At 38.9% G+C, this 18,029-nt stretch overlaps 1 protein-coding gene across 1 annotated transcript in view; it reads left to right on the forward strand.

Annotated features, from left to right (window-relative positions):
• Sdccag8 (SHH signaling and ciliogenesis regulator SDCCAG8) overlaps positions 1-18,029 on the forward strand; it is a 188,973-nt gene that overhangs the window by 130,137 nt on the left and 40,807 nt on the right. Inside the window, exon 16 of the mRNA XM_090341503.1 lies at positions 9,487-9,618. Within this exon, the coding sequence (XP_090197629.1) occupies positions 9,487-9,618 (132 nt within the window). The remainder of the gene's footprint in view (positions 1-9,486; positions 9,619-18,029) is intronic.

Here is an 18,029-nt window from a genome sequence, read left to right on the forward strand (position 1 = left end):
ATAGATATTTTTGGCTTTTTTTGGGGGGGGGCCAGTCCTGGGCTTGAGCTCAGGGCCTGAGCACTGTCCTTGGACTTTCTCAAGGCTAGAGCTCTACCACTTGAGCCTCAGCACCACTTCTGGCTTTTTTCTATGTATGTGGTACCAAGGAATCGAACCCAGGTCTTCGTGCATGCTAGGCCAGCACTCTACCACTAAGCCAACTCCCGGCCCCTTGTCTTTTTTATTGAAGAATTTATTGACATTGATTTTTACATCATAGTTCAAGTGTATTGTTCAACAAACAAGTATTCAAGAAGGGAATCTCTATATATAATCACTGGCACTTAGATTTTAGAACATAATTAAAATTAAGCTGAGGGTTCTTATGTCATAGGTACATATTAATATATGTAATAAAACATTGTATCTATAGTATATATAACCTATCATAGATTTTTATGCCTATGTAGTTATGTTTTTATTTCCAAGACCATGTCCATAACCTTGGGTACCCAAATATTGAGTCATTGCTCTTGTGCTGTTTGGATCTAATAGCCACATATTAAGGATACCATGCGCCTTTTGTTCCTTTGGTCTTGACTTGTTTCACTCAACATGATTTGCTCTAGGTTCATCCACTTCCCTGCAGATACCATTATTTTGTCTTGTCTGTTTGCTATGTAGAATTCCATTGCTTGGCTATTGTGAATAGTGCAGAGATGAACATGGCTGAGCAGGTGTCCTTATCATATCTTGGGTTATGATGTTCAGGACAGATGCCCAGGAGTGGTATGGGGGGAACGTAGGGAAGGTCTATTTTCAGTTTTTTAAGAAACCTCCAAACTGCTTTCTAGAGTGGCTGAACTAGTTTACATTCCCACCAGCAGTGCAGTAGGTTCCTCTTTCTCCACAACCCCGCCAGCATTTGTTGTTGTCTGAGTTCAGAATATTGGCCATTCTTGTTGGGGTAAGGTGGTATCTTATGGTTGTTTTTATTTGCATTTCCTTTATGACCATGAATGATGAGCATTTTCTCATCTGCTTTTCTGACATTTTAACCTCTTCTTTTGATAAATCTGTCTTTAGTCCCCTTGCCCATTTAGTGATTGTTTTGTTGGGTTTGCAGGGGATTAGTTTCTTGAGTTCCCTGTGGATACTGGATATTAAGTATTTGTCTGATGTATTATTGGTAAATATCTTTTCCCAGTTGGTTGGCTGTCTTTCTACTTTAGTAGTTATACTTTTATCTGGGCAGGAACTTTTTATTTTTAGGTAGTCCTATCCATCATGGATTTTTATGGCTAGGTAGTTATGTTTGTATCTCCAAGACCATGTCCATAACCTTGGGTACCCAAATATTGAGTCATTGCTCTTGTACTGTTTGGATCTAATATCCATATATTAAGGAGAGTACGCATCTTTTGTTCCTTTGGTCTTGATACTTTTTAAAACTTGAAGAAGTTCGTAAAGTTTTCAAAAGGTGCATTTTGTGTGCCTAACAAGAAAGAAGAAGTAGTATTGTTGGTTTGTTGATTTCTTATCAAAGTCTCAATTCTGTCTAGTTTCCTACTATGTGATAATTCCAACAACTCATTCATGCCAAATTTAACATTCCATTTTGATGTTGCTGTCTCCTATAAAACCACCTATAAAACCTAGAGTTCAGAATGTTTCTTTATGTACTTTTTTAACTTTAAATTTTATTGTTATTGTAAAGACATTATACAATGGGCTTACAGTTACACAAGTCAGGTAATGAATACATTTCTCTTTGAATAGCATCATCAGTGTTTCTATTGATGATTAAAAATTATAGTAAGCCTTAGTAAGCCCTCCTGTATACTAAACATTGGGCTAAATAATTTCTACTGTGCTTCGATGCAAGGAAAATCTTAGCACTTTGTCATTGTGAAAACTCGGGTCCAAAATCATTATTTTATCCATATGGTAATTTGGGCCCAGATTTTCTTCCCAAGTACAGTGAACTTTTTCCTGAAAGTAGGTATATTTATTTTATATTGGTTACTAATTCAAAACACATTTCCTTTGCCTCCCTTTCCTTACTAACAACACTTCTGTGAGCATTTTTTGCTATTCAAGTGACATACTAAACAAATGGATTCAGACCATAGCATTTTTTTTTTTTTTTGCTCTGATCTGGGTATATCGCTGGAGAAACTGACAGCCTGGGCTCACTGTGTCTGTATACTCCTCCTCTCCACCCAGCCACATGTAATGCTACTCTATGAAGTAGTTTGAAATGGTACCGTGTGTGTGTGTGTGTGTGTGTGTGTGTGTGTGTGTGTGTGTGTGTGTGTGTGTGTTGCATGTGCTTTCTCTCCAAGAAGGCTGGACGTTGCATTGAGAACTGCTTTTGCTCTCATGCAGCCTTCTTAATGATTAGCACAGAACCTTCTGCCCTGTGTGTGCTCTGCACTCTATACGTAGTTGTGTCTGCAACCTAGGGGGCTGTGAATGGCATGTCACACACTGAAACTAAAAAGGACCTGCTGATTCTGTGTTTCTGTAGCTCATGTGTGATCATCAGGCAAGAGAATGAATGCCATCTTGTCTGTAATTGGCACCAGGCAGACGACCTGGCTGATTTTAGTCAAAGCCACATGAACTTTAGCTCTCCCTTCTTTTGCATCCCCAGTACTCTGAAAGCTGATTGCAAATATGAAGTTGTCCTTGGGTGAGCTCAGTGCAGATATTTAAGTATCTTTGTTATATCTTTACCAAACTGAAGGCACTGCCTCCTCTCCCCAGACAAGATATTAACAGTATGATTTGCAGTGGGATCTAAAACCCGCCTTGAATGTAGCTAGACAAGGCTGATGGTGACTGGGAGAAGTTCCCTACCAGCCTGGAAGAGGAGCAGCCTGGCCCTCACCCACAGGCCAGGTCATACCCATGCTCATAGGCACACCGAGAGCAGTGGCACAGAGCTCAGAACCAGGGCCGAGTGGTTTCGCTTCTCTTCTTCCCTGTCATTGTCACTTTCTGGGTTGCTAAGCTTACAGATTGATGTCTAACATCGCCCATTGTGTATTTGTGATTTGCGTTTTGTAATTAAGAGGAACAATGGGAGTCCATGGGGTCTCGTTATATATAATGGTTGGTTTAATTTGTTTCACTTCTATCTTGTTAATTGTAAATTGATCATTAAGATTTGAATTCTAATCTGTCACCAGGGTTGTGAGCATTGAGGCTAGAGCAATCATCCTGGTTTTAATCACTGATGATGAGAAACAAATTTTATAATTTTGGTACATATTGCAGTTCATATATTTTAACACTGTATTTTATGGTGTTATAAATATTGTTAAATGACTTTTAGTGTAGTTTTACTGTGTGGACTATAATGTATAAATTATATTACTGTTTTGGCAGCAGTAGGTCTCCAACTGTGTGAGTTTAATTGAAGTAAAAGAACATACACCCGGTTGAACTGTTTTTTGTTTTTGGGTTTTTTTTTTCTCCCTTGCATGGTTAATGACGTTAGGTTGGAATACTGCAAAAAATATATTACACAAGAGAAGAGTGATATCAGCCTTATGCTAATTGTTACCAAAAATCAAACTATTATCCAAAAGAATAAAAAATGAAAGTGTCACATTTGTTCTTTAAAAGAAATGATTATTGTAATCTGAATTATAGTAGTAAAATGTCTTACATTTCATGCAAATGTAATTACATATAGCTGATTTACAAAATAAAAGGCAGGGGTAAGTTCATGCTTCTATAAAGCCAGAAATTACCTAGGAAAATACATTACAGTCAGTTCTTCTTTTATAGAATACAAGCATCAGCATGTCATAATGTATCTTAAAAACTAACCTACAAACTTGTAAGTTTACTTTGGGGATTCTACAAGTTATATGATGTATTGTGAGCTCTGCACAGATGAAAGATGGCATGTATGTACATATGCCAAATTGTACTGAACAGTAGAAAGTGATATGCAACTTCCCCCATTTTAAATAAGGGGAAAATGCAAAATTGCAAATAATGCAAGAGGTTGTTAGAGTAATACATAGTATATTAATGAGTACTTTCTAACAATAGTTATATTTTGTGATTAGGTAAGCCTTGCTCAATGTAGAGAATTTGATAAATATAAAGAAGAACTAAGGAAACATTTTCCTGTGATGTTACCATCCTGAGATAACTGCTGTTCCCTTTTGACACATTTCTTTCCAGTTATCTTTCATGTGTATGCAAATATGTTCCTTTTATATTGTGATTGAGATTATGCTACAAACACAGTTTTGCCACTACTTTATTCTTGATGCTATCTTTCTAATTAACATAATTCTACATCAGTAAATACTCAGGAAACAAAATTGTAATTAAATAAGTATGCATTCATGATACATTAGATATTTACAAGTTTTAAAAAATTTTTATTTACTATAAATGGCAATGTGAAAATAGCCTGATAATCCCCTTAGTAGAGATGTCTAGAATGGATCTCTGCTCCAAAGGCTCTGAGTTTGCCTAGGGCTAGTCACAAGGACAATGCTAAGTTCTGCTCAGTAAGTATTTGCCCCTCTCAGTGTGTGACATCCAAAGCTGAAACACTGAAGAGGAAAAGGAGAGGTAGTGTTTCAGATGGGGCAGGATACTCCTTCAGGCTGGTCTGGTTATTCACTGTTTGGGTCACCTAAGGCAAATATCTAAATAGCACATTTACCTCATACAATGAACAATTACCCTCTAGGTCAATTGAAATCATTAAAGGACGAATTCTACTGTTTGGATAGGCATATGATAAATATTAGACAGTAGTATTCGGTTTTATTTTGCATTTATTTGGATGAAATTGGCTATTATATAAATATATTGGCCATTTGTATTTCTTCTGTAAATATTTTTTATAATCCTTGTACTCTTCTAAATTGTAATTTTGTTATTGGGATACTTTATTTAATGATGCTATTAATCTTGGGTTGTTTTCTCATATTTTTGTAAATATTTTCTTAGTTCTTTGTATTTTTAAATTAATTACTTTATTTTGAGAGCAGTTTAGTAGAAAAGAGGAAGAATTGTTACATAATCCCTGTTCTCCACCACAACTTCCCCCACAACTCATTATATTTAGTTTTAATATGAATTTTCTTAAAATAAAACTAATTATTAAAGAAAAGTACATCAGGAGGGGAGAAGGAAGAAAAGTGTGATATCAGTCAAGATGCACTGTGTTTGTAAACTGACTTGCTAAAAGATTGTCCCTTTGTACAGCTACTTAAAAGATAAGAAAAATACTTTTTTGTGTGTTTGCCAATCCTGGGTCTTGAATTCAGGGCCTGGGTATTGTCTCTGAGCTTTTTTGTTCAAGGCTAGTCCTCTACCACTTGAGCCACAACTCTACTTCTGGATTTTGTTTTAAAATTAACTGGTTCATTAAAGATAAGAGCCTCACGGACTTTCCTGCCCAGGCTGCCTTTGAGTGGTGATCCTCAGATCTCAGCCTCCTGAGTTTCTAGGGTAATAGGCATGAGCCATCAGCTCCTGGCTAAAATACCAATTTTAAAAAAGGTTAAAAAAATCATTACATGTCCATTGTAAAAATTCATAAAACAAAAAAAATTCCTAATCTTTCCACCAGAAATAATCAGTACTAATGTATCTATAGCATATAGGTCAAGATAATTAAATTATGAAATTACATTATGCAGACTCAGTATTTACCATTTCTTATAAATTAGTAACAAGGTCACTTTAAAAGTCAGTAAATAGACTAATCAGCTCTCGAATTACAAGAACAATATCTTGGTGTCCATTATGTAAGCCATTTAACCAGTTTACTTTTTGTAGATTTCTGGGTTAAGCCATCCTCTGAACAACTTGATTTTTTTTTCTAGGAAAAACAAACCTTACAAAGAATATTCTCACATAAACATGAGTTTTGGAACTATATGACTTCTATATGTGAATGCTTTACATTTTTATATTGTAAAATTTTTTCTCCTTGTAATTTTCCTTTTTAAAGTGCTTTTTCTTGGAAAAGACTTGAAAGTAGATAAAGGTTCTTTTGAATTTTTTTTCCTATTTTGATTTGAGGATTTTTTCTCCTTTTATTTGTTTTTAGTATAAAATGGGGAGAAATGCTAAATTAAAATTTAGCATTCTTGTAAATTCTTTTATACTGTAAATGGTTCTGAATTATAAGTCATTGTTAGCTCATTTAGACTTTCAAATTGGAGTGTTTTCTTATTAGGAGTATCAAGTACAGATTATTTGAGCTGAGTTTAAAAACGAGATAAGTTGGGGCCAGGAGTATGACCTGGTGGTAGAGTGCTTGCCTAGCATGCATGAAGTCCTGATTCCATTCCTCAGGACCACATACACAGAAAAAGCTCAAATGGTAGGGTGTTAGCCTTGAGAAAGTCAGTGAGAAAGGACAGTGTCAAGACCCTGAGTTCAAGCCCCAGGACTGGGGAAAAAAAATGTGATGAGTTTTGTTCTTACATGTAATCTAGCAAAAAGGTAACGCGAAGACTACAATTCACAGGAATGAACAGTAGACTAATATATGCATAAAAGCTAGAGGATTTAGTGAGATCTGCAAACTGAGACTTGAACAAGCTTCTTTTGGAATGACCCTTGCTCTAATATGAAAAGAAAGTGAGAACAAAGAGAACTGAACTTGGCCCTGCCCCACCATGCCCTGTTTCTTAATCTTCAGGAAACAAACAGATACTTGCGGTATTATCATATAGAAGGACTATATACTTTCACTTCCACTTAGCACAACATTAGGGATGGTGGCAGCGACAACAATTTAACATTTAAAAGAAAGATACAATTTTCTTGAATAGGACTCCCTTTTGATCTGCCAACTTTGAGATTTGAAATTGTCCTCTAAGACACTGAAAACACAGCATATGTCTGAAAGGACCTCAGTCATCAGCCGAGGCAATGGTGATGCCAGGAGGAATGGGTGAAAACAGAAGCAGGGCAAAATGACGTTTGACTGGAGAAATGTCTGAGTTTACATCTACAGAGAGGAATAAACACATGTAAAACAATCCTATTTGAGCTGGGTGCTGACTCAATGCCTGTTATCCTAGTCAGGAGGTTGAGATCTGATGATCGAAGTTCGAAGCCAGCCCAGGCAGTAAAGTCTTATCTCCAGTCACCAGAAAATGGGAAGAGGTGCTGTAGCTCAAAATGGTAGAGCACTACCTTGAGCAGAAAAGCTCTGGGACAGCACTCAGGCCTTGAGTTCAAGCTCCGTGACTAACCAGCCCATCAGCCAAACAAACAAACAAACAAAAACCTAGCTAATCTGCTGTCAGAATCCCAAGAAAATTTAGAGAATGGGGCAGCACTAAAACCCAAACCCACTATTCCACCTTCAGTCCTTGCAGCCAGGCACTGCTTTTGTTCCGTGAGGAAGACTCTGGCTTCCTCTCTGAAGAGACCAAGCCAGGGAATGCTGACTGTGCCAGGGGCACTGGTGTTAGAACAGAGGAATTAAGAAAAGCCTGGATCCTGAAGTGCAATATTCCCACCCCCCTGTACACTGGCTCATAGACCTTGGACAGCTACAGGTTCCTCCTCTGGAGAAACAGTGACCAGAGGAAAGCATGTGGGAATCAAGCACTGGAAAGGATGGCTTGCTACTCAGTCAGCCTAGTCTCTATTATGTAGAAGAGATTGAGCGTACTCATTTGTACCTATAATCATAGTATTTGGACAGCAAAGACCAGGTGTTTATTGTGATGTAACTACTGGTCTTAGTTGAACTACAACTGAAATATTGGTATTTACATTGAAGCTGGGAGTGGGGGAAGAGCTCTGGGAGGGAATTCAGGCTCTCTGTCAGGTTAGCAGAAACATCTTAACTAATGGAGTAAGAACTAATGATATGAACACATCTATGAATATGGAGGCAGTTGCCAAGAAATATCTTTATAAAAGCTAAAAGTATTTGTCACTGAATGGTTTGATTATGGAGTCACAGGGTAGGAGACTTCTATTTTTCATTATTAGTCTTCTGAAAGAATTCATTTTAACCAGGGTTCTCCAGGGAAGAACTAATAGGATGTCTTCCATTGGTCTACTGATTGGTCTATTGATACAGATCTACATCAGTCTAGGTCTAAATAAATGGAGACTTCTTTTGGCCCACTGGAGAGACCAGGAAGGGTTGTAACTCAAGTTGAAGTCCAGTCTACTGGCAGTAACCCTTTTTTCTCAGAAGTTAGTCTTATTCTCTTAAGCACTTCATCTATTGGAAGATAACCTGCTTTACCCGGAGCCCACCAAGTTAAAATGCAACCTCATCTTTAAAATACCTTCAAGAAACACCTGTAATAATATGTAGCCAAATACCAGGGTACATGGTCCAATCACACTGACACATGAAATAACCAGTATAGAATGATTTGATTTTAAGGCACATGATGCTAAATTGGTTACACTAACTAAAGGAGATTGTGTTATAAAAAAAATTAGTCCTAGGGTTTAGCAGCATGGGACTGGGCTACAGTAAGCATATAACAATTGTCTTTTAAAAGAGATTTGATCAGGCCGGGAGTTTGGCCTAGTGGTTAAAGTGCTTGCCTAGCATGCATGGAGACCCAGGTTCGATTCTTTGGTACCACATATAGAAAAAAGCCGGAAGTGGTGCTGAGGCTCAAGTGGTAGAGCTCTAGTCTTGAGAAAGTCCAAGGACAGTGCTCAGGCCCTGAGCTCAAGCCCAGGACTGGCAAAAAAAAAAAGAGATTTGATCATTATCACCTGTTTCTTATTGCTTGAACCATTTCTAGTAGAGTATGTTGTTCCTATTCCTTGATCCCTATAATGTACATATCCCTTTGCAGGGATCTTCTGAAATATTCTCATATATAATGCATATATTAAATATAGTACTTGGATTTTATTACATAGTTAATGTTTAAGTATAGAGCTTGAGATAATGCTATACAACAAAAACATGCCCTTGATGTAAAAAATTTGCAAGACCCCACTTCTGCTGATAACAAAAAGCTAGGCATGTGGCAGGCATCTGTCATCCCAGTTACTGTGGAGACATAAATAGGATAGAAGGATCATATTGGCTCTATCATAAATAGAATAATCTATTTTAAAAATAGTAAAAAGAAAAAAAGAGGGCTAGGGTGTGACTTGAGTGGTAGAGCACCTACCTAGCAAGTGGAAGGTCCTGAGTTCAAACCTCGGTACTGCTGAAACAGCATTTAAAAATTTATTTAGAGCTGTGCACTGGTGGCTCATTCCTGTAATTCCAGCTACTCAGGAGACAGAGATCTGAAGATCACAGTTCAAAGCCAGATGACACAGGAAAGGCTGTGAGAGTCTTATCTCCAATAAACTACCAAACTACTGGAAGTGGAGATGTGATGTGGCTCAAGTGGTAAGAGCACTAGCTTTGAGCAAAATGAAGCCCCAGAACAACAACAACAACAACAACAACAAAAGTATATTAGTCGTAAGAGCCTTGACCCTCTCTTATTTCTGTGTTTCTTCTTCTAGATCTGAAATAGCTCAGCTGAGTCAAGAACAAAGGTACACATATGAAAAACTGGAACGGCTGCAGAGGAGAAACAGTGAATTGGAGGAGCAGTGTGTGCAGCACGGCAAAGTGCATGAGTCCATGAGGGAGAGGTAACAGATGGGCCATGGTCAGATGTGCTCTAGGTATGGCAGAAGCCGTGCACTAGGTGACAGTTAGTGTCACTGGGCTGTCTGAGGGGTGGGGGGAAGAATACCAGATCATTGCATTTAGAGTGTTCTTTTTTTTTTTTTTGGCCAGTCCTGGGGCTTGAACTTAGGGCTTGGGCACTGTTCCTGAGCTTTCTCAAAGATAGAATTGTGCCCTTGAGCCACAGCACCACTTCTGGCTTTTTCTGCATGTGTGGTACTGAGGACTAGAACGTAGGGCTTTGTGTATGCTAGGCAAGCAGCTCTACCACGAAGCCACCCCCCTGGCCCTCTCTTTCTCCTTCATACAGAATTGTGATTCACAAAATTTCCCCTGAAAGATGTAGGTTTAAGAGCACATAAGCGTATAGAGGGAACCGGGCCCTGTCTCCGAGGTGTTGCCTTGTTGTGTTCTCTTATCTGGCTGTGTACTGTCTCCAACCTGCAGTGGTCCTTGTTGTGCTGTCACTTGTACCCATCTACATTGTTTTTATTTGTGTATTTGTTTTTGGTAGTACTGGGGTTTGAAATCAATGTCTTGTGTTTGCTAGGCAAGTGCTCTACCACTTGAGTCACATTCCTGGATCCAAAACATGCTTTTCTGATATACAATGTTTTGTGTGAATGATGTGCATAAAAAGACCTTTGTCCAAAAACATGAAGCTTCTGGTTGAAGTGAAACAAGCTAGTAATAAATGTAAGTTTGGTAATTCTTCTATAAAGTAGTCTAAGGATGAGCATTACCAAATCCTTGCATTCTGATTATTCTAATGGAAATTTTATCCTTCATAAGACAGTGTGAAAGAGAAAAGGTTGTTTGGCTCTATGTTAGAGGTTTCATTCACTGATTGGCTGGCCCCAATTTGGGGGTCTGTGTAGACACTTGGTATGAAAGTTTGTAGTAGAGGGGCTCAGCCTGTGAGGGCTGTTGCAGTCAGCGTTTTCACCACTGCAACAAAACAGCTGAGAAAAACAAGAAAGAAAGATTTCATTTTAAAGGAAGAAGATTCAGTCTGGTTCAAGGTTTCAGTCATTATTGGGTAACTCTTGCTTTGGGGGCTGTGGTGAGATAGCATATCATGGCAGAAGGATGTGCCAGAGAAAAGCTACTTAGTTTGTGTTTCCAAGAAACAGAGAAGGGAAGGATGGATGGGGCAAAATTTACCTTTCAAGGGTTTTGCCCTGGTGATCTACTTCCTTCACCTGGGCCTCCCTTCCTTCTGCCTATGAATTCATCAATGGATTGGTGTATTGATGAGGCCAGTGCTCTCATGATCTAATCACAGTGGGGAAGGGAAGGAAGACAGAGAAATCAAGCAAGAGAGAGAGGAAGGGAGAGAGGGTGGGAGGAAGGAAGGAAGGAAGAAAGGAAGGAAAGAAAGAGGGAGGGAGGGAAGGAGGGGAGGGAAAGAAGGAAGAGATTGAAGAGAAGCAGCTGGGAATTCGTTCTTTGCGTTGTGACTTGCCTCTGTTGACGTGACAACCTCCTACTAGGCCCCACGACTTTCCAATAATGGCAGTCAGGGTCCATGACCTTAATATGGGTCTTACAGGATACTTTGTTTAGATTTGAACAGCATGTCAAAGCATGTCAAGTAGCCTTGGAAACCCCCGAGGACAAGGAAGGGGAAGAATGTCTAGAGACTGCTGTCCATTGGCAGTTGGATGTCCTAGATGTTTTCCTGATTTCGTGTGCACTCTGATTTCTAGTAAGCATAGATCTTGCTGATGTTAGGTTTAGGATAGTAGTATTAAAAGCAGAAAACCTGTCCCTGAGATAATTTCTTGAAAGCAGAAGCGTCATCACAATTAGACCATAACTCCTGGGTAGTGATGAACAGGAGACAGTCTCAATACTTACGGACAGATTTAAAGCCTATTATGTGAACATTTGCAAAATAAAATTTGGTTTTTATAAATCAAAACAACTTACTGAAAATGCTGGTATAATATTCCATTGGCTGCTTCTTTGTCTTAACAAGCTAGTATGATTTGTGGGAAATACATTTAGTTATTATATTATCAGTGTTATACTGAGAATGTTTAGGTTTTCAAATGCTGCTGTTTTTGCTTTTAATTACAAATTTAGCTTCATCATAATAATTTTGTTTGTTTTGGTATATTTTGTTAACCTCCTCCTGTAGTGCAGTATTCCATTCTTGTTTTAGCCATGAAATAGTTTTCTGATAATGACATTTCAAATTCAGTATGGATTATGATTCAGAAATGAATCATCTGTATCTCTAGCTAAAGCAGATGGGTATATAATCTTTGCCTCCTATTCCTCCATATCACACATTTTCTGAAGAGAGGAATTCCTTTTGTGATATGCCACTTGCAAATTGCTTTTATATATGACAGCATACTAATAGAAGGAAATTTTTTAAAATGACTGAGTTTAGATTTATATGCTGTCATGATATAATATTACTTCTTCATTACATGTAATGCTACATTTCTTCGCTGTTACTAGAATTTATTTTGCTGGCCATGGACTAGTGTGGATTAGGTCAGATGCCTCATCTGCAGATTCCAGCAGCTCAAGCACAGTCCAGGCCCTGAGTTGAAGCCCCAGAACTGGCCTGGAGAGGTTTACGCATCTCCCCCAGATCATACATAAAGTATACTGTTGAGGCTAACCATCTCTTCTAAGCATTCAGGGCAATGCAGATAAGCCCCTAAGAAGACTGGGAGCTCTGTGTTTTTGTTTGTTTGTTTGTTTTGCCAGTCCTTGGGCTTTCCTCCAGGTTAGTGCTCTACGATGTGAGCCACAGCACCACTTCCAGCTTTTTCTTTTTATGTGGTACAAAGGAATTGAACCTGGGTCTCTGTGCATGCTAGGCAAGCACTCTACCACTCGGCCAAACTCCCAGCCCTGGGAGCTATGATTTACTAGACTTTACTGCTCTCCTAATAATACAGGAAGTTTCCACCCTATGTATTAGCTAGTAAGTTATTTTAAACAGCCCATATTCTGGAATAACAGAGAGGAAGGGAGGGGCCCAGAGTCCCATCACCCTCTTCAAGGACGTGCCCCCAATGACCTCTCCACTAGGCCCCCCTCAGAAGGACTCCACCATCCCGGGTCCAGCGTTTAAGACATAGGCCTCTGGAGGACATTGAAGGTACAAACTATAGCCACTGTTGTGTGTCAGATCAAGAGCACTGTGGGAACGCACGTTCTGCTATGAAGCCCTAGAGTGGAAGCTAGAGAGACTGTGCATTGCAGTTAAGAGCATGCATCCTAGAACCAAACTTTCTAGACTTTCCATAGTTGACTGCTTTCTAACCAGGCAGTCAGGAACACATTTTTAGCCTTAAATTTTATCTTCACCACTTTCTTTTCCTGAAAAATGCTACCTTGGTTAAGTTATGAAAATTCCTTAAAATCCGTAGAACATCTTTGGAACAGCACTTGGCACAGTTGGTCCTCAATACATGTTTCCCACTATGACTGCTTTGAAATCCTTCATTCATGCAGTATGTAGCAGAGCTTCAGATTCTCTCACTAGAAGGTTGTGTACTTACTCAATAGGTCAGCTATTGTCCCTCAGAATATTATTTCTGAGGGGAAAATGCCTTATGAAATTTTGACATAACTTTTGATTTTAAACATTTTGGAACATGACTTGGACTATGCCTGTGATGTTGTGAGTGTGTGTGTGTGTGTGTGTGTGTGTGTGTGTGTGTATGTGCACATATTGAATGTATTTTATGTCTATAAGTGTAAACCAAATACAAATAAAATTTCAAAGTGGATACATTTATGTGTTCTCACATTTTTAGGAGTATTGAGCATTAGGAACACATTTTTCCCCCTTCAAAGACTTTAGTTTTCAGAGCAGTTTTAGTTTTAGCGGAAGTGAGAGGAAGGTGAGAGTTTTCTCATAGACTTGTCCCATGAGAGTAGCACAATTTTTGCAATGAGTCGGCCTGTCTTGGCATCCATGTATGTTAGGGTTCACTGTTAGTTTTTCTGTTCAGTGGGTTTTCCTGCTCAACTCTAGAATCAATTTGAACATCTTTACTGCCCTGTGAATTCATCCCTCATCAGCCCCAGCTTCTGGCTACCACCGATATATCCTCCCCATGGCTTTGTCTCCAGAATGCCATCCACTTAAAGTCAGGCAGTAGTACATAAAACCTTTCCAACTGGCTTCTTGTACTTACTAATGGGCATTTTGGTTTCCTTTCACAGCTCAATTCCTTTCAGTGCTGAACCAAACCCCATTGTTTCTATGTACCATAACTTATCCATTTCCCTGCCTCTTGGTTGCTTTCATGTTTTGGTAATTGTTAATAAATATAAGCATCTGTATGTAAGTTTGGGTGTCTTACTCCACTATATAGTGTATGGTTAATTTTATAATCCCAAGCTGATTTGTGGTCGCACCATTGGCTTTCAGTGAGCAACAATGAGTGGAGTTTCTGTTGCTTCACTTCCTCTCTAGCATGTTGCTGGTGTTTGTAGTTTCTGGGCTGCTGTCACTAGTTCTAGTGGCATACTGGTTTCTTATCGCTGTGGTAAGTGGCATTTGCCTCATCACTGTGGGGTGGACCATCTTTTCATGTGTTTTTCAGTGTTTTCTGCAGGTAAGATTAAGATCTTTTTCCTTCAAAAGCATGAGAAGGGGTATCAAGGTTCGAGAATTAATGTACCCATTACCTGACGAATATAACTGTAACCCCTCTATTCATTACTTGACAATAAAATAAAAAAAGTCTTTATCCTTTACTTTTTTGATGCCAGTATTGGGGTGTGAACTGAGGGTCTTGTGCTCTTGCATGGCTTTTTACCACTTGAGCTACAACTCTGCTTTTGCCTGCTTGTTGGTTAGTTGGAGAAAAGAGTTGATCCGATTTTCCTGCCCTGGTAGGCTTCAAATTATAGTCCTCAGATCTCATCCTGCTGAGTAGCTAGGAACACCATCAAGATGTGAGCCACCATTGCCCAGCAGACCGTATGGCTTCGTACGGTTGACATTTAAGAGTCCTTTGTATAGTTTGGATTAAGGTCTTTATTAGATGTGTCCCAGTCTACAGTATTACTCAATAGTTGAGAGTATGCATTTGCAAGACCCTGTGTTCATTCTCTAACATTAGGGGGAAAAAAATCAAACAAGTAAACAAAAGCTTTGTAAAATTCAGATATTGCCTTTGGAAATATTTCTCCTTAGTCTGTGGTTTGTCTTCTAATTCTTTCGGCATTGTCTTCTGCAAAACAGTTTTTTTAATTGTCATGAAATCCAGTTTATCAAATCATTTTAAAAATGGATTGTACTTTTGATGATGTATCTCAAAAGTCATTGCCATATCCCTGGTCCTCTGGACATCTGTTATCTTCAGATGTTATCTAAATTTTTGGCAAACCATCTGTAGCTACCCAGTTTTAATGGTTTTTATAGTATTTGTCATTTTTGTTGTTGGTATTATCTTTTAGATGTTATGTTTGGTGTCTTACATTTAAGTCTGTGATCCATTTTTAGTTAATGTTTGTAAAAGCAGTAAAGTCCACGTGGAAATTTCTCTTTTTTCCTTTTCCTTCCTTCCTTCTCTCTTTTTCTCCCTCCTTTCCTTCCTTTCTCCCTCCCTCCTTTTTTCCCTCCCCATCCCCCCCTACATATGGATATTCAGTTGTTCAAGCACTATTTGTTGTAAAGACTGTTTTTGCCCCATTGGATTACTATTCCTGATTTTTCAAGGCAGATGACTACTCTATTTATCTGGGAGAATTACCTTTTTTTGATCATGGAACCACTTGTGTAAAGCATGGTATTTCCACACTCATACACAGGGTGCTTTGATCATATTCACACCTCTATTATTATATCTTTTGGTTTTTTGCCAGTCCCGAGGCTTGAACTCAGGGCCTCAGCACTGTCCTTGGGATTTCTCAAGGTTAAAGCTCTTCCACTTGAGACACAGCACCACTTCCAAGGTTTTCTATTTATGTGGTATCAAGGAATTGAACCAGGGTCTTTGTGCATGCTAGGCAATCGTTTTTACCACTAGGCCAAACTCCTGGCCCCTCTATTATTATATCTTATAATAATTCTCTCTCTCACATTTCTCTCCTCCACTGCCTAATAGCTTACCTTTCACTCTCAGGTCCTTGCCCATCACATTCTACATCTGAAAGAACATATCATGCTTGCCTTGGTGAAAGAGCCTCATTTTGTTTAACATTGTGCTCTTCAATTCCATCCACTTTCCTGAAAGCAGCACGGTTGTATTCGTTTTCTGGCTGTATATAGTCCACACTGTGTTTAAACAGACATCTGCACATGGACACTTCAGTTTTTTCCCCAAACTTGGCCACTCAAGGAGTCCTAGCTTCATTTACCCTTTTCCTTAGAAACAAATGCAGCTAATAGAGTTTAATTTCAATTTTCTGAGAGGGAAAACATTATAACATTTAAAAATTAAGGAGAAAAAAATGATAAGAACATAAGGTACTAGGAAATAACTAATGCCTGTTTGGAGGCAAATTTTTTGACAAACCATCTGTAACCAACCAATTTTAATATTTATAATATTTGTTATTTTTGTTGTTCATATAATTAAGCTTAGATAATAAACAGTGTTCAGCTAGTACTAATGAAAGTCATGGGTATAACTCAGTGGTAGAGTGCTCACACAGCATGCATAGTGCCCTGGGGTCAATTCCAAGCACCAAAGGGCCATCGTATCTCATGCTGGGATGACAGCTACTCTAAATATGGAGATTAGGAGGATTATGGTTCAGAACCAGCCTGTGCTAAAAGTGAATAAGACCACTTTCAACCAATAAAGCTGTGTATGTGTGTGTGTGTGTGTGTGTGTGTGTGTGTGTGTGTGTGTGGCACCTGAAATCTGAACTACTTGGAAAGTTTGAGTAGGATTTGCTCTCTGGGTTGACCTGGGCATAAATGCTAGACTGTATTTGGAAAAATAGTTCCCTCTTTCCCTTCCCTCCCTCTCTCTCTCCCTTCCTTCCCTCTTTCCTTCCTTCCTTCTTTTGTCTGATTTAAATCAGAGTTTGACTAGTACACTGTCAATTGAGTCACCCTTCCAGCCCTTTTTTGCTCTGGTCATTTTTTTTTTTATTGTCGGGATAATGTATAGAGGGATTACAGTTACATTCTCCAGGTAGTAGGTGTATTATTTCTCACACATTGATACCCCTTCTGATGTTTTTGTCTTCATTTCTCCCTCCCCCCTCCCAATCATCTTTTTTCCCCCTTCCCTTTCCTATTTCAAATAAACAAATAAACATATACAATATACCAGGTAACAAAGTCACATACAGTAACAATATGAGATTAACCAAAGGGTAAAAAAAAGAAAAGAGAAATAACATAGTACATTAAGAGCTCTGATCATTTTTGAGATTTGGTTTTTTGGTTTTGCACAGGCCAGCTGGGACTGTGATCCTCCTGGCCACTCTGACTCCATAGCAGTCTTGGCTGCTGTCCTCCTATATGCTTTTCTAGTGGCCATTTACTCTTTGCAGTGCCCAGGGGAAGGTAAATGGACTTCATTATTTTGTCTTGAGGGATATATGCCATGTTTGGGCATTTATTGGTTATCATGCGACCTCAGATTTCTGATTGTCTTAAGAAAAATTATGATTTGGGAAATTATCAGGCCTTTTCTCATTCTGAAGATGAGAGTGACTGATGTGTATATCTATGTATGTGTATGTATACCTGTATACTTCTACAGTCTGAGAAGTAGAATCATTAGAAATTCAGTGTGGAAGTCATTCTCTTGTTTGTTTATTTATTTTTGAGGCATTTCTCTAAATATCCCTGAAAGGCCTTGAACTCTTGATCCTCCTGCCTTAGAAAAGTTGTTTCTCTTGAATTGTATTTTAAAAGATGCTTAGAGTATGTTCAGAGCACTGTGAAAGGGATCCATTGAAGAGAAAAGAGGCATTTTGTGCTAAACTGGCCTCGTACTAGGAGAGCCTGCGTAGCTTCTGGTACCATCCTATCTGCCACATACCATCTGAGTAACCACTTCTCACCAGTCAGGTTACTTATAATGCCCTGTGCTTTATTGCTTTTGTTACGTTTTTTTTTACAGTCATTTTAAGATGAACTAACCAACGAGGTAGGTGATTCCAATGAAGATTTTGCCAACATCTTCATTTCTGTTATCGTTGAACCCGAGCAAAATTCAGGGCCATTTTCTTTTTCAGTCTGTGTTCCTCGGGTACACAGTGGGAGGAAAGTAGATGGGGCTTAGGAAGATGGAGGCAATGTCAGAATATGGTACTGCATTGACTGTGGTCGCACTTACGCCACCAGGCCAGACCTTACAGTTTTGGGACTGGCTGTCCCTGGAACTGTGCCTGTAAACAGCTCCCTGGAGAGAGAAAAGGAGAGGAGGTT

Source organism: Megascapheus bottae, chromosome 10 (genome assembly GCF_031878675.1).
Source record: "Megascapheus bottae isolate mThoBot1 chromosome 10, mThoBot2.hap1, whole genome shotgun sequence".
NCBI classification, from domain to species: domain Eukaryota; kingdom Metazoa; phylum Chordata; class Mammalia; order Rodentia; family Geomyidae; genus Megascapheus; species Megascapheus bottae.